The sequence below is a fragment of the Hermetia illucens genome, chromosome 1, assembly GCF_905115235.1.
Source record: "Hermetia illucens chromosome 1, iHerIll2.2.curated.20191125, whole genome shotgun sequence".
In the NCBI taxonomy this organism is placed as follows: domain Eukaryota; kingdom Metazoa; phylum Arthropoda; class Insecta; order Diptera; family Stratiomyidae; genus Hermetia; species Hermetia illucens.
Genome location: NC_051849.1, coordinates 62,986,020 through 63,001,330, shown reverse-complemented (window position 1 = coordinate 63,001,330; position 15,311 = coordinate 62,986,020). Strand labels below are relative to the sequence as shown.

The following is a 15,311-nucleotide window of genomic DNA, read 5'->3' as shown; positions in this document are numbered from 1 at the left end:
GGTTATCCACGTGGCTTATTTTCAAGATCCATATCTCCTGATAGAAATTTCTCAAACCAACGCCTTCTGGTTCGTTCACCAGCTGTTCCTTCTCCAAATGATCATCATCAGCGGCGCAACAACCGGTACCCGGTCTAGGCCTGCCTTAATAAGGAACTCCACACACCCCGGTTTTGCGGCGAGGTCCATCAATTCGATATTCCTAAAAACTATCTAGCGTCCTGACCTACGCCATCGCTTCATCCCAGGCAGAGTATGCTTCGTCTTCTTTTTCTACCATAGATATTACCCTTATGCACTTTCCGGGCTGGATCATCCTCATCCATGCGGATTAAGCGACCCGCCCACCGTAATCTATTGAGCCGGATTTTATCCACAACTTGACGGTTGTTATCGCTCATAGATTTCGTCGTTATGTAGCTACGGAATCGTCCATCCTCATGTAAGGGGCCAAAAATTCTTCGGAGGATTCTTCTATCGAATGCGGCCAAGAGTTCGTAATTTTTCTTGTTAAGAAGTTTCCGAAGAATACATGAGGACTGGCAAAATCACTGTCTTGTACAGAAAGAGCTTTAACCGTATGGTGAGACGTTTCGAGCGGAATAGGTTTAGTAAGCTGAAATAGGCTCTGTTGACTGCCTGTGCCCGGATGTCATCATCGTAGCTATTATCGGTTGTAATTTTCGATCCTAGATAGGAGAAATTATCAACGGTCTCAAAGTTGTATTCTCCTATCTTTGTTTTTCCCGTTTGATCAGTGCGGTTTGGTGTTGTTGGTTGGTTCTCCAAATGCCGTATTAATATTCCTTGTTGCCTCTCTGTACTGTGTCTAATTTTAAACTCATAAAAAAAATTATCCTTATTTGTCAAGACTGCATTCTTTCACCGACATTATTATTTCTTCGCGTTGTCTGCGGCGTCCGTAAGGGAGTCTGCAGCATCGTGGTTTCAACAAAGTAGACAATGTTAAGAATACACCATAAAAAGGATTTCGCGAAAAACACGTTCCTTCATGGATATTTCGAACACCTCCAGTTTTTTCGAGCGCTTAATGGCGCGTGACTACTTCGCTTATCAAGTGGTGTCGGGCCGAGGACCAAGAGGCTTTCAAAAGTTTTCAGCATCTATCCTATCGATCCCACATTGTACAGTTGAAGAAATCGACATACGGAGATCTGTCTTGTGATATAATATAATCGTTTATTAGAAAGATGATTGGGTGCACACATTTTCCCCGAAAGTTGACTTTTCTAAACGCTGGGACGTCACTTCTACCAGAAAAATTTATCGAATTTAATCCATTTTTTTCAGTTGTTTAGTGAACTCCCCGAGCCAGTTTTTGAAAATTTTGATTTATACCATTTTTATACCCTCAAATAAAAAGTGCAAATTACAACTTTTTCATAAAATGATGCATATTTTTGCCAAATTTCAAAATAAGAAAAATCCCGAACGGGAAAATGTAACTAACGAAACACTTATTAATAAGAACAATCATTTTACTGTCTGTCTGTCTGCCTGTCTGTCTTCTTTTTTTCATCGTTGGAAGGTGGAGAGATTCAAAACCTACAGCTGGCTCCTGCCATACAGTTATGTGAGACTCACTAAAACCACCTCCGTCTTCTTTCAATCTCCCCACGAGACTGCTACAAGCATTGCATCGCGGGTCTGGATCAGTTTTTAATTGCGGTCATTATTGATCACTCCCTTTCTTGCTTTCTTCATAGTTCTTCATGCCTTAGCTGTTGATGAATCATTTTCAGCTCGATTACAACTTGATTCCAAGCCTTCGTTGACTTCAACATAAACTCCACTATATTTTCAGGTGTTAAACGCCGGTCTGCCATCACCTCCAGCCTAGTTCAGTGCGCTGTTAATCTTGTACACTCAAATACAACATGCTCCGCATTCTAAGCCACGTTACCACATCTTGTTCAAATTGATATAGATAAGCCCGATAACCTCCATGTCCACTTAAAAACTACGTTAGGTCGTAGCTTAGTTCCCCGTGGTTCCTTTCAATCCATCTTCGAATGTGTGGAACGATACGGTAGGTCCAGCGGCCAGTTTGTGCTTCGCTCCATCTCTTTTTCCATTCTGCAATGGATTCCCGCCGTGCTAATTGCCATTGAAGTACAATAGACTCCCCGATTGCATCCATTTTGTCGAAGAGACGCCGACTTTCATTCGCCAAGATGTCTATGGGGATTGCCCGTGCCAGTACATATGTTGCTTCTCCTGATATTGTTCGATAAGCACTGCATACCCGGAGTGTACTTAGTCGATACACCATTCCTAATTTTCCGCAGTTTGATTTGTTTTCCAGAACAGTTGCCCAAACTGGAGCTGCGTAGAGTAGCACGGAACTAACTACCCTTGAAATAAGACGACGTCGACTTTGTCTTGGTCCACCATATCCTCGAGATATTTACAGCGATGGAAGACGCTTTAGTTGCAGACCATTCTACATGTTGTAAAAATTTAAGCGATGGTTGAGAGTAAATTGTTTGTCTGCCAACTTCAATTTTCACGGTTGTGTCCTTTCTTCTTTTGCTGATAAGCACTAGCTCCGTTTTATGTTCAGCAAGCGATAGGCCGGACTTTTCAACCAGGAATTGATCTCCCATATCGCTTCATTTGCGTAGATTTCGATCTCTTAGCGTTTTGCAACTACTGTTACCCCGATATCGAGCGCAAAGCAATGTCACGCCGTTAGGAAGGCGTATCGTCAACACTCCGTCGTATATAATTGACCACAGTAAGGGAACTAAGACAGACCCCAGACCGCCACACGTTATCAGGAATAATTTCAGTCCATCATCCGAGTCGCAGTATAATTTTCTTTCTAGAAGAAATGCAACAACGATGCATACAATATACTTCGGAGCCTGTAGTTTGGTTCCTCTACGATTTTCGTCTACTTTCCAATTTTGAATGCATTTATTACATCGAGTGTCACCACTGCGCAGAATTTGTCATCTTGTATTGCAGCGCGAGCCAGGCCAGTCACCATGTTGATTGCATCAAAGGTTGATCTCCTCTTACGAAACCCGAATTGCTTATCGGATAGGTCTCCTTCCTTTTCCGCAACAGCGAGCAGCCTGTTTTATAATACTCGTTCAAATAGTTTAGTAATGATATTGACCAAATCAGCTTTTGCAATTTCCATTGCTCGGGGAATTCTCCTCCTCGAAGGGATACCGTAAAAACTTTGGCAAACATACCTGGTGCTGTCCTGGCTGCCACTTTCAGGCCGATATTCGGGATTCCAACGGGCCTTGGGCCTTATTTCCAGCAAATTTCCTTGTCGCATCTAGAATTTCCTCTTCTACCACTACAACAATTTCGTCGGGGTTCACATGGATTTTTGTCTGTCCGTTACACGCATTTTTGTCGGAGACAGCTATAGCGCTCGACATCAAATTTAGTGGAAAGGTGGAAACTGTGAACGTCACGCATACAGTGAGTTACATACTTCTACGTTGAATTTAGGGGAGGGGGCGAAACGAGGGTGTAATTTTTTTTTCATTAAATATAGTCATGTGGAGTATCAAATGAAAAGTCTTGATTAGTACTTTCCAAAGCTGGTCTTAGTTTTGACATTTATTGGAAAGGTGGGGAGTGCGAGGGGTCGAAAGTGATCATTTATTTAACGGGCCCATTCTCAAAAACTGCAAAACCGAAAAATCTGAAAAAAAATCAAGAGGCTGCCACTATATGGTGCCTAGGCTCCGAAAAACCTTCCATACCGATATCCATTCAAATAAAGTTATTAATAGTAGACTACTATAATTTTTAATAATTGACTGCCAAACCCCAGTTAAGTTTAGCCTAGTACCACAATTTTGCAGTAACGTAGAGTATGCTCGCACTATTTCTAACAAAGTTGGAATAGGTCAAACTGATCGTTTCTTTGCAAATTCAAGACTATGAATGTCAATATCACCCGAAAGTGGATACTCTCACATAATATATGCATGTGTTACGTGGGACAGATGCACACTCAAAAGTCTTTATATAAGAAATACACAAAACCTTTCATACCTGAAGCGTCCAGCATTCGATTTCTCGACTTGTTTTTTATTTCTCAAAGCCGCCTATGACAGTTGGACAAGAACTATAGCAAGAACGTTTCAAGGACATAAGAAAAACGATGGTTTTTTTTTCAAAAGTATTTTTTAAAATCAAAATATGTCCAAATCAAATAAAAAAGAAATCATTAGATTCTCTTGAGTAGTTGCTTTGCAATTTACTACTCTAACATACATTTATCTTCGAACCAGTTGTTTAACCTTTTTTTGCGACCAAATATGTTTGTGATCGAAAAAGATCGTTTGTCGATGCATGTTAAGTGCACCTCCGGCGACATCCACCTCTTATAGGTGTTACGGAGGGCTTTGTTATGGTTGACTTCTGTGTTCATTGTTACCCGATTGCCAAAGGCATGGACGCTGAGAAATGGCGTTCGCTTAATACGCGGTCAATTTGATTGACGACACTCATCTTTATTTGTGGATTGCTTTCCGCGTCCGGGTACTTGCAAAAACCATTTCAACCTACCGCTTGAACACAGACTCCCTTCCTACTTGGCTGTTAAAATATTCAAGCATGATTTTGATATTATACTTGATAGAGGCTTCGGAGGTCTTCTTTCCTTCTCCTTCTCCGATTGTGCAGTCTCTTCTGTAGGGGCGTGGACGTTAATAAACTTATGTTTTCAAAGCCGATAACACCAGCTTTCATTTTATGACTGATTGCGAAACCTACTCCGAGAACATGGTTCACTGGATGGCCATGGTTCACTGGATGGTGTACAGAAAACCGGTCCCTGTCCAGCGCATCTCCTGTAACGTCCCTTGCCGGGTCGGTTGTTGTGAGATCCACCCAGCCTAAGGCTCCTTCTGTCGACATAAATGTTGCTGATATCTACAAACGTTTCATCATTGTCGCTACACTCCCCTAGGCGGGTTGAAGGTACTGTCATCACCATCACAATACCACCTTTAAAAAGCTTCTCCCGAAGTGAAAGTAAGCTCATAGAAAGCATTATAGGCGCCCTCGATACCATTGTTTTTTTTCCGATAACTAAAGATCTTAGCTGTGAATTCAGTCGCTACCCGAGGAAACTTTTAAAATTTTTAGTTAGCTAGGCCAGTATTTACATCGCTATTAGTCGCTCCTTACGGCCAGCTACATGCTTAATTTCAATGGGCGTGAACGGCCGAATACCAGTAGTAAAGTATGGAAAGCAGTGGGCAGATTTAGTCGACGGAGACAGCTTATCATTACTCGGATTTGAAAATTACCGACAGATAGACGGAAAGACAAACAAACGATTAGTGATTTTAATAAAGTTTCATTTTACCCGAAGTCTTAAAAATAGAGGCTCGTGACTCGTCATATATATTATACAGTTCGACGTCGTTATCATCTACTATCTATTGCTAAATTCACAATTATCACGAACATTTAATGTAGTGACGGGGTGGCTTTCAACTACAGAGACATATAATTGTTGTACCGAAAGCAGTGCAAATCTAGAGTAGAGCCCACTAGGCCAGACTGTTATCGGAGGGGACTCTTTGGACTATAGCGCAAGCTGCAAGGACGACAGCTGTTCGCACCTCCATGTGTAGTCGGGCCCTTAAATCGAACGGAAATTTGTCGTAACTAATACGGTCGCTGAAATTACGGTTGAAACTACCTGGACCGTTTGTCCCTGTTTTTCAACAAAGTCCCGGTCTAACAGTACGATTACCTTAATTATGAAGTACTCTCATTTTTTCCTTGGGAAGCAAAACTAGATTGAGCCTATTATGATTAACACTGTGATCAGTCCCACGGTAGTGTGACTGGATAATTTCCCAAGATTCTCTGAAGAATATATAAAAGGGACGGTAGTCTGCCACTAAGTTGTGCGTCTCCTTTTCACAATTGCATAACCTACAACCAGAGTTGGTAATTGAGGAGTCATGAAGGATGTACTGTTTATATTTTTTTTGTTAGGAGGAAACAGCTCGAATTGAAGTGAAAAATGCTTCTGTCTCGTAAAATAGCACACCATTAGTCAACCATTTGGTGGAGGCTTCAATATCAATGCTTGACAACAACATTTTTTCTGGATAACCTCCGTAAATGAATCTTTCTTCTCACATGTCGATCTTCTGTTGGGCCGAAGTTACATTCAGCAAGGGATCCGATTCTCTACTTTTCAAGTTCAAAGGGGGCAATTTATAACGGTAGCCTGATACAAAGGGAACCATCCATTGAATTATAACCGTTTTCAAGGCCGATATCTGCACCTCTATTATTACGCATCTACGAGCTACTGCTGATTCCGATGTAGTTGATCTGAGTAATGTTCAGCCTATTTAGTTTTCTTAATTTTTTTTGGCATACCAAATTCGCTCATGATCGTGTACAGATTTACCCTGAATAACATATCATAGCTTGCTAAACTGCTTATTTCGCTGGATATCCAATCTACAGCGCCCTGTTCTATGTAGACGATGTTTTCCTAGTATCCCACAATAAAGTTGAACTCACACAACTTATTCAAAAACGGAATGATCGCCTCATACAACTCCATCTATAACTCAACCTGTATAAAGCAAAGTTTTCAATGGCCAGTCCTACTGAAACAGGAAACTTACTATCACTATTAGTCTCAGTAATCTTCCAAGAATTGGTCGATTTAGATATCTTGTATCTGTGCTCTTAGGAAATTGCTTCATGCATCGGGCAACATCCAGTTCCGAGCCACCGTCGGCGGAAACCACGCTTCCTAAATTTACAACTTGATTGACGCTTCCGATGCTCTAGTCATTCATGCAGATAGGGGGAGTGCGATAACCCGTTAGACTGAGAACTTTGATTTTGTTGATGTTTATCTTCAGTTCAACTCTTCTTACTTCTCTTTCAAAATCAATAGCTATTTGGCCAAGGTCTATGACCCGGTGAGAGAGCAAACAGATGTCATCAGCGAAGTCGAGATGTTTGAGGAAAGATGTCACCGTCCATTGAACTCCTCCACGTCCTACGAATAAAGCAACATGAAGAACGTCACCAATAAAAAGAAGAAATAATATCGGTGACAGGATGCAGCCCTGGCAGACTCCGCTTTGGACCTCGAAATTCTCCGGGATTTTACCTCGGTGCAGCACTTCACGCTCTGATAATAGCTATTAGTTTCTCCGTAATGCCTCACTTGCGTAGAGAACTCCATATATACTCTCTGTTCACGCTATCGTAAACTTTCACGAAATCGATGAAGAGTAGGTGCAACGAAAATCTAAATTTCTATCCCTTTCAGTCGTCTCTTACGACAAGCAGGGAAGGCTTTGAGTATATTCTTAAGCCTAAGCTTCTAGGGCAAAGTTTGTCTGCTAGTCAAATATCAAAAACAATGAATACCACCTCGTGGTAATGCAGATGAACAAGTTGTGTTGGATCAATGGCGTAACATACCAAGGTCCGAAATTGGAACAATAACAATGTACACGAGGTCGCATTCATCCTGAACAAATTGCAAAGGAGATGTCTTCGTAATTTGGATTGTTGAGCTAAAATTAATCATCAAAGTAGTATGGGGTGGGGAGCAATCCGACGATCGACCGAAATAGCGATGACTTGATATGACAGATGGGAATTTAGGGATTTAACAACCTCTCGGCCCCAGCCAGACTAAGTTGAGAACAGTAGCGAATTCAATTGACGAACCAGCTCCACCTCCGATAGAGACAATGGCTGATGAAGAAGGAAGTTAGCATTATATTGTGATAGAGTATTGGGTAGTTGCTGGCCAGCTTTTACATTATACAGAGAGTGCACATTTCATAAGAAACGCGAAAATCCTTGATCCTTCATATCTCCTTGCGAGGCTTCATAGGAGATTCGCCTTTATCTTTCTACCTCTACAGATTTCCATTTAGTAGAACTTCCAACGATCACCACGTACAGGTGAATATAGAATTAGATATTGGCTCAGCAGGACGTTTTTCATCCTCCCTCTCATAGGAAGAAGGAAACATATTTTTTATTTTTAAACAATCCAGTAATTACAATTTCTATTCATATTTTACAATGAGCTCAGGTTTGTTTCGTGTTTTATTAAATAATTTTAGTTCTGCTTACGATTCGCAACACAGTATGGGGATAGTGACTCAGAAGACATCCCTAAACTTTTTTTAATACAAAGAATATGAAGTGCTTCGATTTGATACACACTATTGAGTGAATCAAACTAAGCTGTTCCCAAGGTTCTAAAAATACCCCATTCCCTACCTCACCAAGCTTTTCCCAAATTAAAATGGTGAAATTCTGCCCAGATTGCCAACCATTTCCAGCCCAACCCTTCTTAGCTAACCGCCGCATAGGAGGTTCGTGCACGATGCAGCTGATTCTCCAAATCACAAGGCATTGTTCCATTGTTTCAACCGACACCAGGACGACGAATGCCCATTGATAGGCAAGTAAATATGATCGCAGGGTCATAAATGCCTGGAATGTATCACATAACCTATAACTTTTTAATATATACGTAGTATGTATGTTTTGACGGATTGCGCCAGACGTATCCTTGCTAGTCGAAAATAAAAACGATTACGACCCCGTTTGTCCATGAAGGATAATTGAATTTCGGAGTACCTTGATTACATATGCTTCGAACTTAGTTTGCTGTTCGATAAATTCCATTCGTCCTTTATTGAAAATTACATACGTTCATATATGCATGCCCTCATTCCACTGTCTGAATAGTCATGACACGTAGACTGGCTCTCCTATGGACAACGAATCAATAAGAAACTTTTATTGAAACTATCCCTTTTGTTGAAAGTTATTAGCGCATGTAATAAACTCATAAATTATTACAGAAAACGTATTCTATTCACGAAGCTATAGCCAGAAAGGAAAGGAATATCAATTAATCATATTTATTTAATTTTTCTGCTTTGTTTCAGTTGCATAAACGACATTAATAATTTGCATGGTCGCATCAGTGCCTGTTGAAAGTAGTGTTAACGGCACAGGATATCAAAACTAGGCAAATTGGATCACAGAAGGGAACACTTCAGTTTATGTCCATCAGCCACGGAACGCAATCGAGAGGAGACCTTCATAAGCAGCCGAGAACCAAGCTCAACGATACAGGATGGGTAGGCTCTGATACCACCCACTGAACGTGGCAAACCTGCTAAATTTCAATGGTTTCATTCCAGGTCTTGATTTTATGGACAGCACGGTCTCTGACTATGAAAACGCAATAGTACAAACCGGATTCGGTAAATTTCATTTCCTACTGCTAACAGTATGTGGATTGATCTACCTAAACACGGCGATTGGTATCACGATACTATCGTTCGTGCTGCCATCGGCAACCTGTGATTTTGATATGACCTCACGTGATAAGGGGTGGCTCACCGCTTCACCGATGCTGGGAATGCTCATCGGTTCCTACTTCTGGGGATGTTTAGCAGATACAAAAGGACGACGTGTCGTTCTTATTGCGACACTACTGTTAGATGGAATCTGTGGATTGCTCTCATCACTATCGCAGTATTATCTACTGTTTATGATCTTCAGATTTTTTAATGGATTTGGGTAAGTTTATTTACTTTAAAACACATATATGTATGTACGCACTTATAAACACTCTCATTTCATTCCATATTGTTGCTCTTTAAACGGAAAAAGAAGGTTAAATATATCTACAAACTCGGCATATGTCAACTTAGCAATCTAAATATATCCTTCTCATAAATTAGAAATGTCTACTTTGCTAAATGGGAATGTTGTCTAATAAACTTGATTGATTGGCGTTGGCTCTTGTATGCGCTAATCTTCGCGAAAATAAATGCGAAAAAGGGTAAAGTTTTAGATCTACTTTATATCTAATTCACTTTGCGAGTATACAATTCTTTTCAGTAGAGGATATTTCGATCCGCATTGATTGATATTCGAGTGAAATAACACCCACGACACTCTTATCTAAATCTTCCCAAACAGCATAACAAAGGACATGTTGTCAAAAATATAATTTTCACTTGTTAATAGATAGTGTTGACAAATAAAGCCTAGGGATAATCTCATGACACTGTCAAGAAAAAGTGAATACTAAGCACCATGAGGTGCATGTGGTAGATGGCAATTGTCGCCAACTGGACACTGTATTCTCAGGCGCTTTGATGGAGGTTACCTAAGGAACCCTAGATAGTTCCCAGGATCACTTATTCGATATGTCTAAAATTACTGGCCAAAAAGAATACTTTGTATTTGGTTGGCAGTCCAGACTGCATACGTTTCAAAAACGAAAGATTCTTCCACGCGAATAATACTCCTAACAAAAGTGCACACCTGAGGAAGTATGCTAAGATGATCTCGTTGGGTTTAATGATGACCCTTTCTCAATGTTCGCCTTGTTTCGTGTAACTCTTAGTAAGCCTTTAGGTATCCCTGCTGCCAAATGAACAATTTGGAGAGTGATAAAACTCTTGTCGATTTTACGATAAGAAAGCGATTACATGGTACGTTGGCGCAATAGCGAAAATTTTGAATGGAACCAAGCAAACATTGTGTACCATTTTATTTTTCCGCACCCACAAAACTTTCAAAAATTTTGGGTTTCGAGACGAAAGAAGCAAAGTGTATGAGGATTTTAAAAATGTAGTTTTTTTTCTGAGCTATCCTTGAAATTTACCGAAGAGAACGTGAAGTAATACGCCATATTTACCCAAAGTCCGCCAAACCTTTTTCCACCAAAGAATCAGCTGGTTGGTTTTAACATTTTTCCATCTATCTTTATTAAAGCTATCAAGGCTGTCGTGCGGAAGGTCGCGGTTCAAATCTCACTGGTGACAGTGGAATTTGTATCGTGATTTGACGTCGGATACCAGTCGACTCAGCTGTGAATGAGTACCTGAGTCAAATCAGGGTAATAATCTCGGGCGAGCGCAATGCTGACCACATTGCCTCCTACAGTATACTGTAGTGTACCGTTACGGTCTTGAATGAAGTGCTCTAACACACTTCAAGGCCTAGATCCAATATGGATTGTTGCGCCAACGATTATTATTATTATTATTTATTAAAGCTCCAACATTTTCTATTCGAATAGCATGTTATAGCTGAGATGATCAGACCATTTAATTGATGCAAATTTAATTTTTGCATTGCATCCAAGCTCGAGTCCATTATATGGGATCATTATCTTCCTGAAGAGTTCAATCTCGGATGATTTTGCCAAATAGCTTCTTACAACACTTCAGCAAACCAAATTTATGCAGTCGAACCAGCAAATCTGGGTTCAAGATTTCAGTTTAGCAACTCAACAGGTCAAAAGCTTGTGTGGAGAAGTAGCCATAAAGAAAATCTTCATGAGTAAATTGACGACTCTTTCTCCTTTCTGATACCATCCATACACGCTCCATCGCTGTTGAAAGCCAACACCCTGAAAATAACTTCAGCCTAGTTGGGGTTAACATTTTCCTGACTTCACTAATCAAATCTCTTAAGAATAAAGATATTCTCTTTATTTTCGAAAATATCATCATCATCATCGACGGCACAACAACCGGTATCCGGTCTACACCTGCCTTAGCATGTAGACATCCCGGTTTTGCGCCATCAATCCAATATGCTTAAAAGCTGTCTGAGGTCCTGACTCACTCCTTCGCTCATCTTATGCAGCGTCTGCTACATCTTCAGTTTCAACCGTAGATATTGTCCTTATACACTTTCCAAGCTAGATCATCCTCACCCATACGGATTAAGTAGCCCGCCCACCGCAACCTATTCAACCGCATTTTATTCACAACCAGACATAGATTTCATCGTTATATAAGCTGCGGAATCATCCGTCCTCATGTAGAGGGCCAACACTTGTTTGGGGGATTCTTCTTTCGAACGCGACCAGGAGTTCACAATTTTCCTTGCTAAAGACCCAAACTCCGAGGTTTTGACTCTTGAAATTGGCTCTGTTGGTTGTCAATAGCTACGCGCGGATTTCATCGTCGTATCACCGGTCTCAAAGCTGTACAATCTGTATAGTTTATTTGTTGGCTTTTGTGCTCACATTGCCATCAAGTACTCCGCCATGCAGTCCATGATCTCGCGCTCATCGCCGCTTGCTCGATTTGGATGAAGACCACTTGTTCATCTCAGGTTGCTCTTCCCATGGTGTCGATATAGTTAGCATGAATAGGATTGTGCCTCTTGCATTAACAACAGCATAACGGATCACTTTTCCAGGGAGAAGTGCATGGTAGAGCAGTCCCTTGTCTTAGACTGTCTTAGATCTGATCTGTTGCTGATTTGTCTCAAGTGAAGTCTCTTTGGTTGCCTATCCGCCCGTAGCAAGATAGCGGAGAATATCTTATAGATAGTGCTCAGCAACGTGATACTTCTATAATTGTTTCACTGAGTAGTATCTTTGGTGGTAACTTTTTCTGTATGGAACAGATAATGCATTGATGTTCTGCCAAACTCGTGCAGAAAATACTAAATTTAGTACCTTTTCGATTTCATTGTAAATAAGCTGACAGCTTATTTCCTTTGGATACTCCATTCTCCTGTTCTCCACTAACACTAAACAGTATAGCTTGATGATCACTGTGTGCGCTAACTCGTCAGGTAACGCCCCTCAACAATGCATTGCTTACATTGGTAATATCTACCACTGAGCCTATACTCCCTTCTCGGAAGGTATAGGTACCTCCGATATTAGTAAGAACAATGGCCAGCGAAGAAAAACTTCCAGCAATATGAACCCTCGGTTGTTAGAAACCTTGTTTCCCCTTTCGGTCGAGCATGCGTTGAAGTCTCCCGCGATAACAATTGGGGATCGTGCACTTGCGTCTAATGCCAGTTCATATAACATTCGCTCATATTCCACGCTTGTTGCACTTGAAGGAGCGTAGTAACTATAAACATGAATACCGTTAATTTTAGCTTTTACGAACCCATTTCCAGGCGTTGCTATTATTTCTTTGTGCAAATTTCGCACTTTCCACTTTTGACGGTAGACCATACCGCGTTATCTTTTCCTCTGTATGCTTCGCTAATAACTGCCACGTCCACATCGAGCTCTTGGATTGACTGACTCAAAAGATGGTGTGCGGCCTCACAATGGTTGAGATTCATCTGAATAAATCTCATTTACTCTTTGCTTTTGGTTTTCTCCTAGACAACGGACATTTCCTGCGGCGTGGCCCTTATCACCAAAGCTTGCATCTTTACACAACATTCATTTAGGGTCTTTCTCACAATTTCGTGCCAGGTGTCCTTTTTCGTCACTTCGCCTGCATCGATCAGACCTATCGTGCTTGCTTGTGCAACATCTGGCTAAGTGGCCCTACTCCAGACATTTAAAATTCATAGCAGGAGATATTTTCTCCCGAATCCTACAGACAACTCATCCAATCTTCACTTTTCCAGCTTCCAGCAACTGGCAAGCTAATGATTGCCGTTTGCGTGCCACCGTATGCTGTCCGTAAACTCTTTATTGTGTCGACATTGCCGTCTGGAATTTGAAATTGCAGCACCAGTCCTTTTCATATGCCCTCCTTCGTCGTGATCTCGTCAAGGTCCCAACACTTCACAGTTATCTCGTGGGTTAACTGCCTTACTGTAACTTCCTCACCTAAGGATCTACCAACCAATTTCTGGTAGTTCAGCGTCCTTTCGTTCTGCGTCTTCCGAAGCTTCAGGAGTAGTTCTCCCTTCTGCGTTCTTCTGATCCGTGTGACATTGTCTCCCAGACCGCTTAGCGTCGGATCTACCTTGACTTTCCGCAGAATCTAAGCGTAAGAAAGGTCACCTCTACTTTCGATAATAATTGCATCCGGACGGCGCCTTCTTCCTTTTACCTGCTTCCTTGTCTTCACGGTTTTAGAAACATTTGTTTCCATTTCCTGGGGTTTCATTTGTGGAGCTGATTGTACTCCCTCCGTTACTTGTTCCTTGGACCGTCAGCTATTCTTTGGTGTTAAGAGCTTTACACAAGTATACTCCATTCTTTCTCTGCTCTTCTTTACGGCCTCTACAACTTTCCACTTTGGACTTGTTTGAGTGGCTCGTTCCACCCTTTTGGTAGCAATAAATACCTCTCGCAATGGGGTCAACTTTGAGGCGCTTCTCCACACATCGGAACCTGAGTTTTACAGATCCCCGCGCGCGGTCGAGCCGTTATTTTTTTCAGGTTTCGCAGAAGACCCCCATATTCCCGAGCCTGGCTAGCACAGAGGCATGCAAGCACGTGTCGATGGAGCATTTAAATGGAGCTTCAATTTTTGGGGACATACCTTCACGGCCAATTTCGCCATCTTTTTACGTTTATAGGACAGCTCTCCCCTCTTGCTCGTCTCCGACTACTCAAAATGGGCTTTTGGATTTCAAAGAGAATTCAAAACTATTATATTATAACAGTGAAATATTTTCGTAAGCCCAGAGGGAGCACTCATCCATTCAACCAATACCAGTCAGGTTATCCCTTTCAGGAACAAGAAGCAGACTTGAAGATGGAAGGCGAAATACCCAGGACTTCTACACAATTAGAGAAGCATGCAAAGGGGAATCACAATAAAAAATCAACAAATATTTCTCGGATTACACCCTCCCATTTTGTTGCAGCATGTTAAACACAGGCCCCTTCCTGGGGCCATCCATTGTTACACATTAAAACCGATTTCATATGAACTCATAAAACATTTTACATATTCAAACTGTCCACAATATATGGTGTTTCCAAAAAGTAATCCAGGAAGGTGCTAATTAAAACTTCATAAAAATATTTTCAGAGTGGCTGGTGCAATGGGTATTTGCTTTCCTTATTTGGGCGAGTTCCAACCAACGAAATACCGGGAGAACATTCTCTGCTGGATGGAAATATTTTGGACGTTCGGAATAATCGTTCTGCCAGGTAAGAAAAAGTAACGCAAACACCATCTCTACGTGTATTATGTGAATGGTTCACATGAGAGGGTAAAAAACTGCCATCTAACCCTTATTTATCTTTCGTGATGGCTCAATCACGGCACCTAGTTAGATAATTAGTTTGACTATCATCGTCCAATAACATGATTGTTCAATGTCATCTTCAGCGGGAAGGAAGACATCTTCTTTGCCGGGCAGTAATTGAAACGTTTTTAGAGCCTCCAAATAATCTAATTTGAGTTTCAATTCACACGATTTCTTATTGTCCTCTTAAAGCGATAATGCGTTTTCAAAACGAAAAATATTTACATATTTATTTGATGGATGAAGTAATTTTGAGATTTTCGGATGCGCTTCGTTATTGGAAGGCTCGTAGTGAGGCG

General features: G+C 41.1%; 1 protein-coding gene across 5 annotated transcripts in view; it reads left to right on the top strand.

The window, feature by feature from the left end:
* The window catches only part of LOC119646283 (synaptic vesicle glycoprotein 2C-like), a 92,550-nt gene that overhangs the window by 59,497 nt on the left and 17,742 nt on the right, over nt 1–15,311 (top strand). For all 5 annotated transcript variants that reach the window (XM_038046693.1, XM_038046692.1, XM_038046694.1 and 2 more), the window contains exons 2-4: nt 8,961–9,155; nt 9,219–9,600; nt 14,793–14,914. In XM_038046693.1, coding sequence (XP_037902621.1) covers nt 9,152–9,155; nt 9,219–9,600; nt 14,793–14,914 — 508 coding nt within the window. In that variant the 5' untranslated portion in view covers nt 8,961–9,151. The remainder of the gene's footprint in view (nt 1–8,960; nt 9,156–9,218; nt 9,601–14,792; nt 14,915–15,311) is intronic.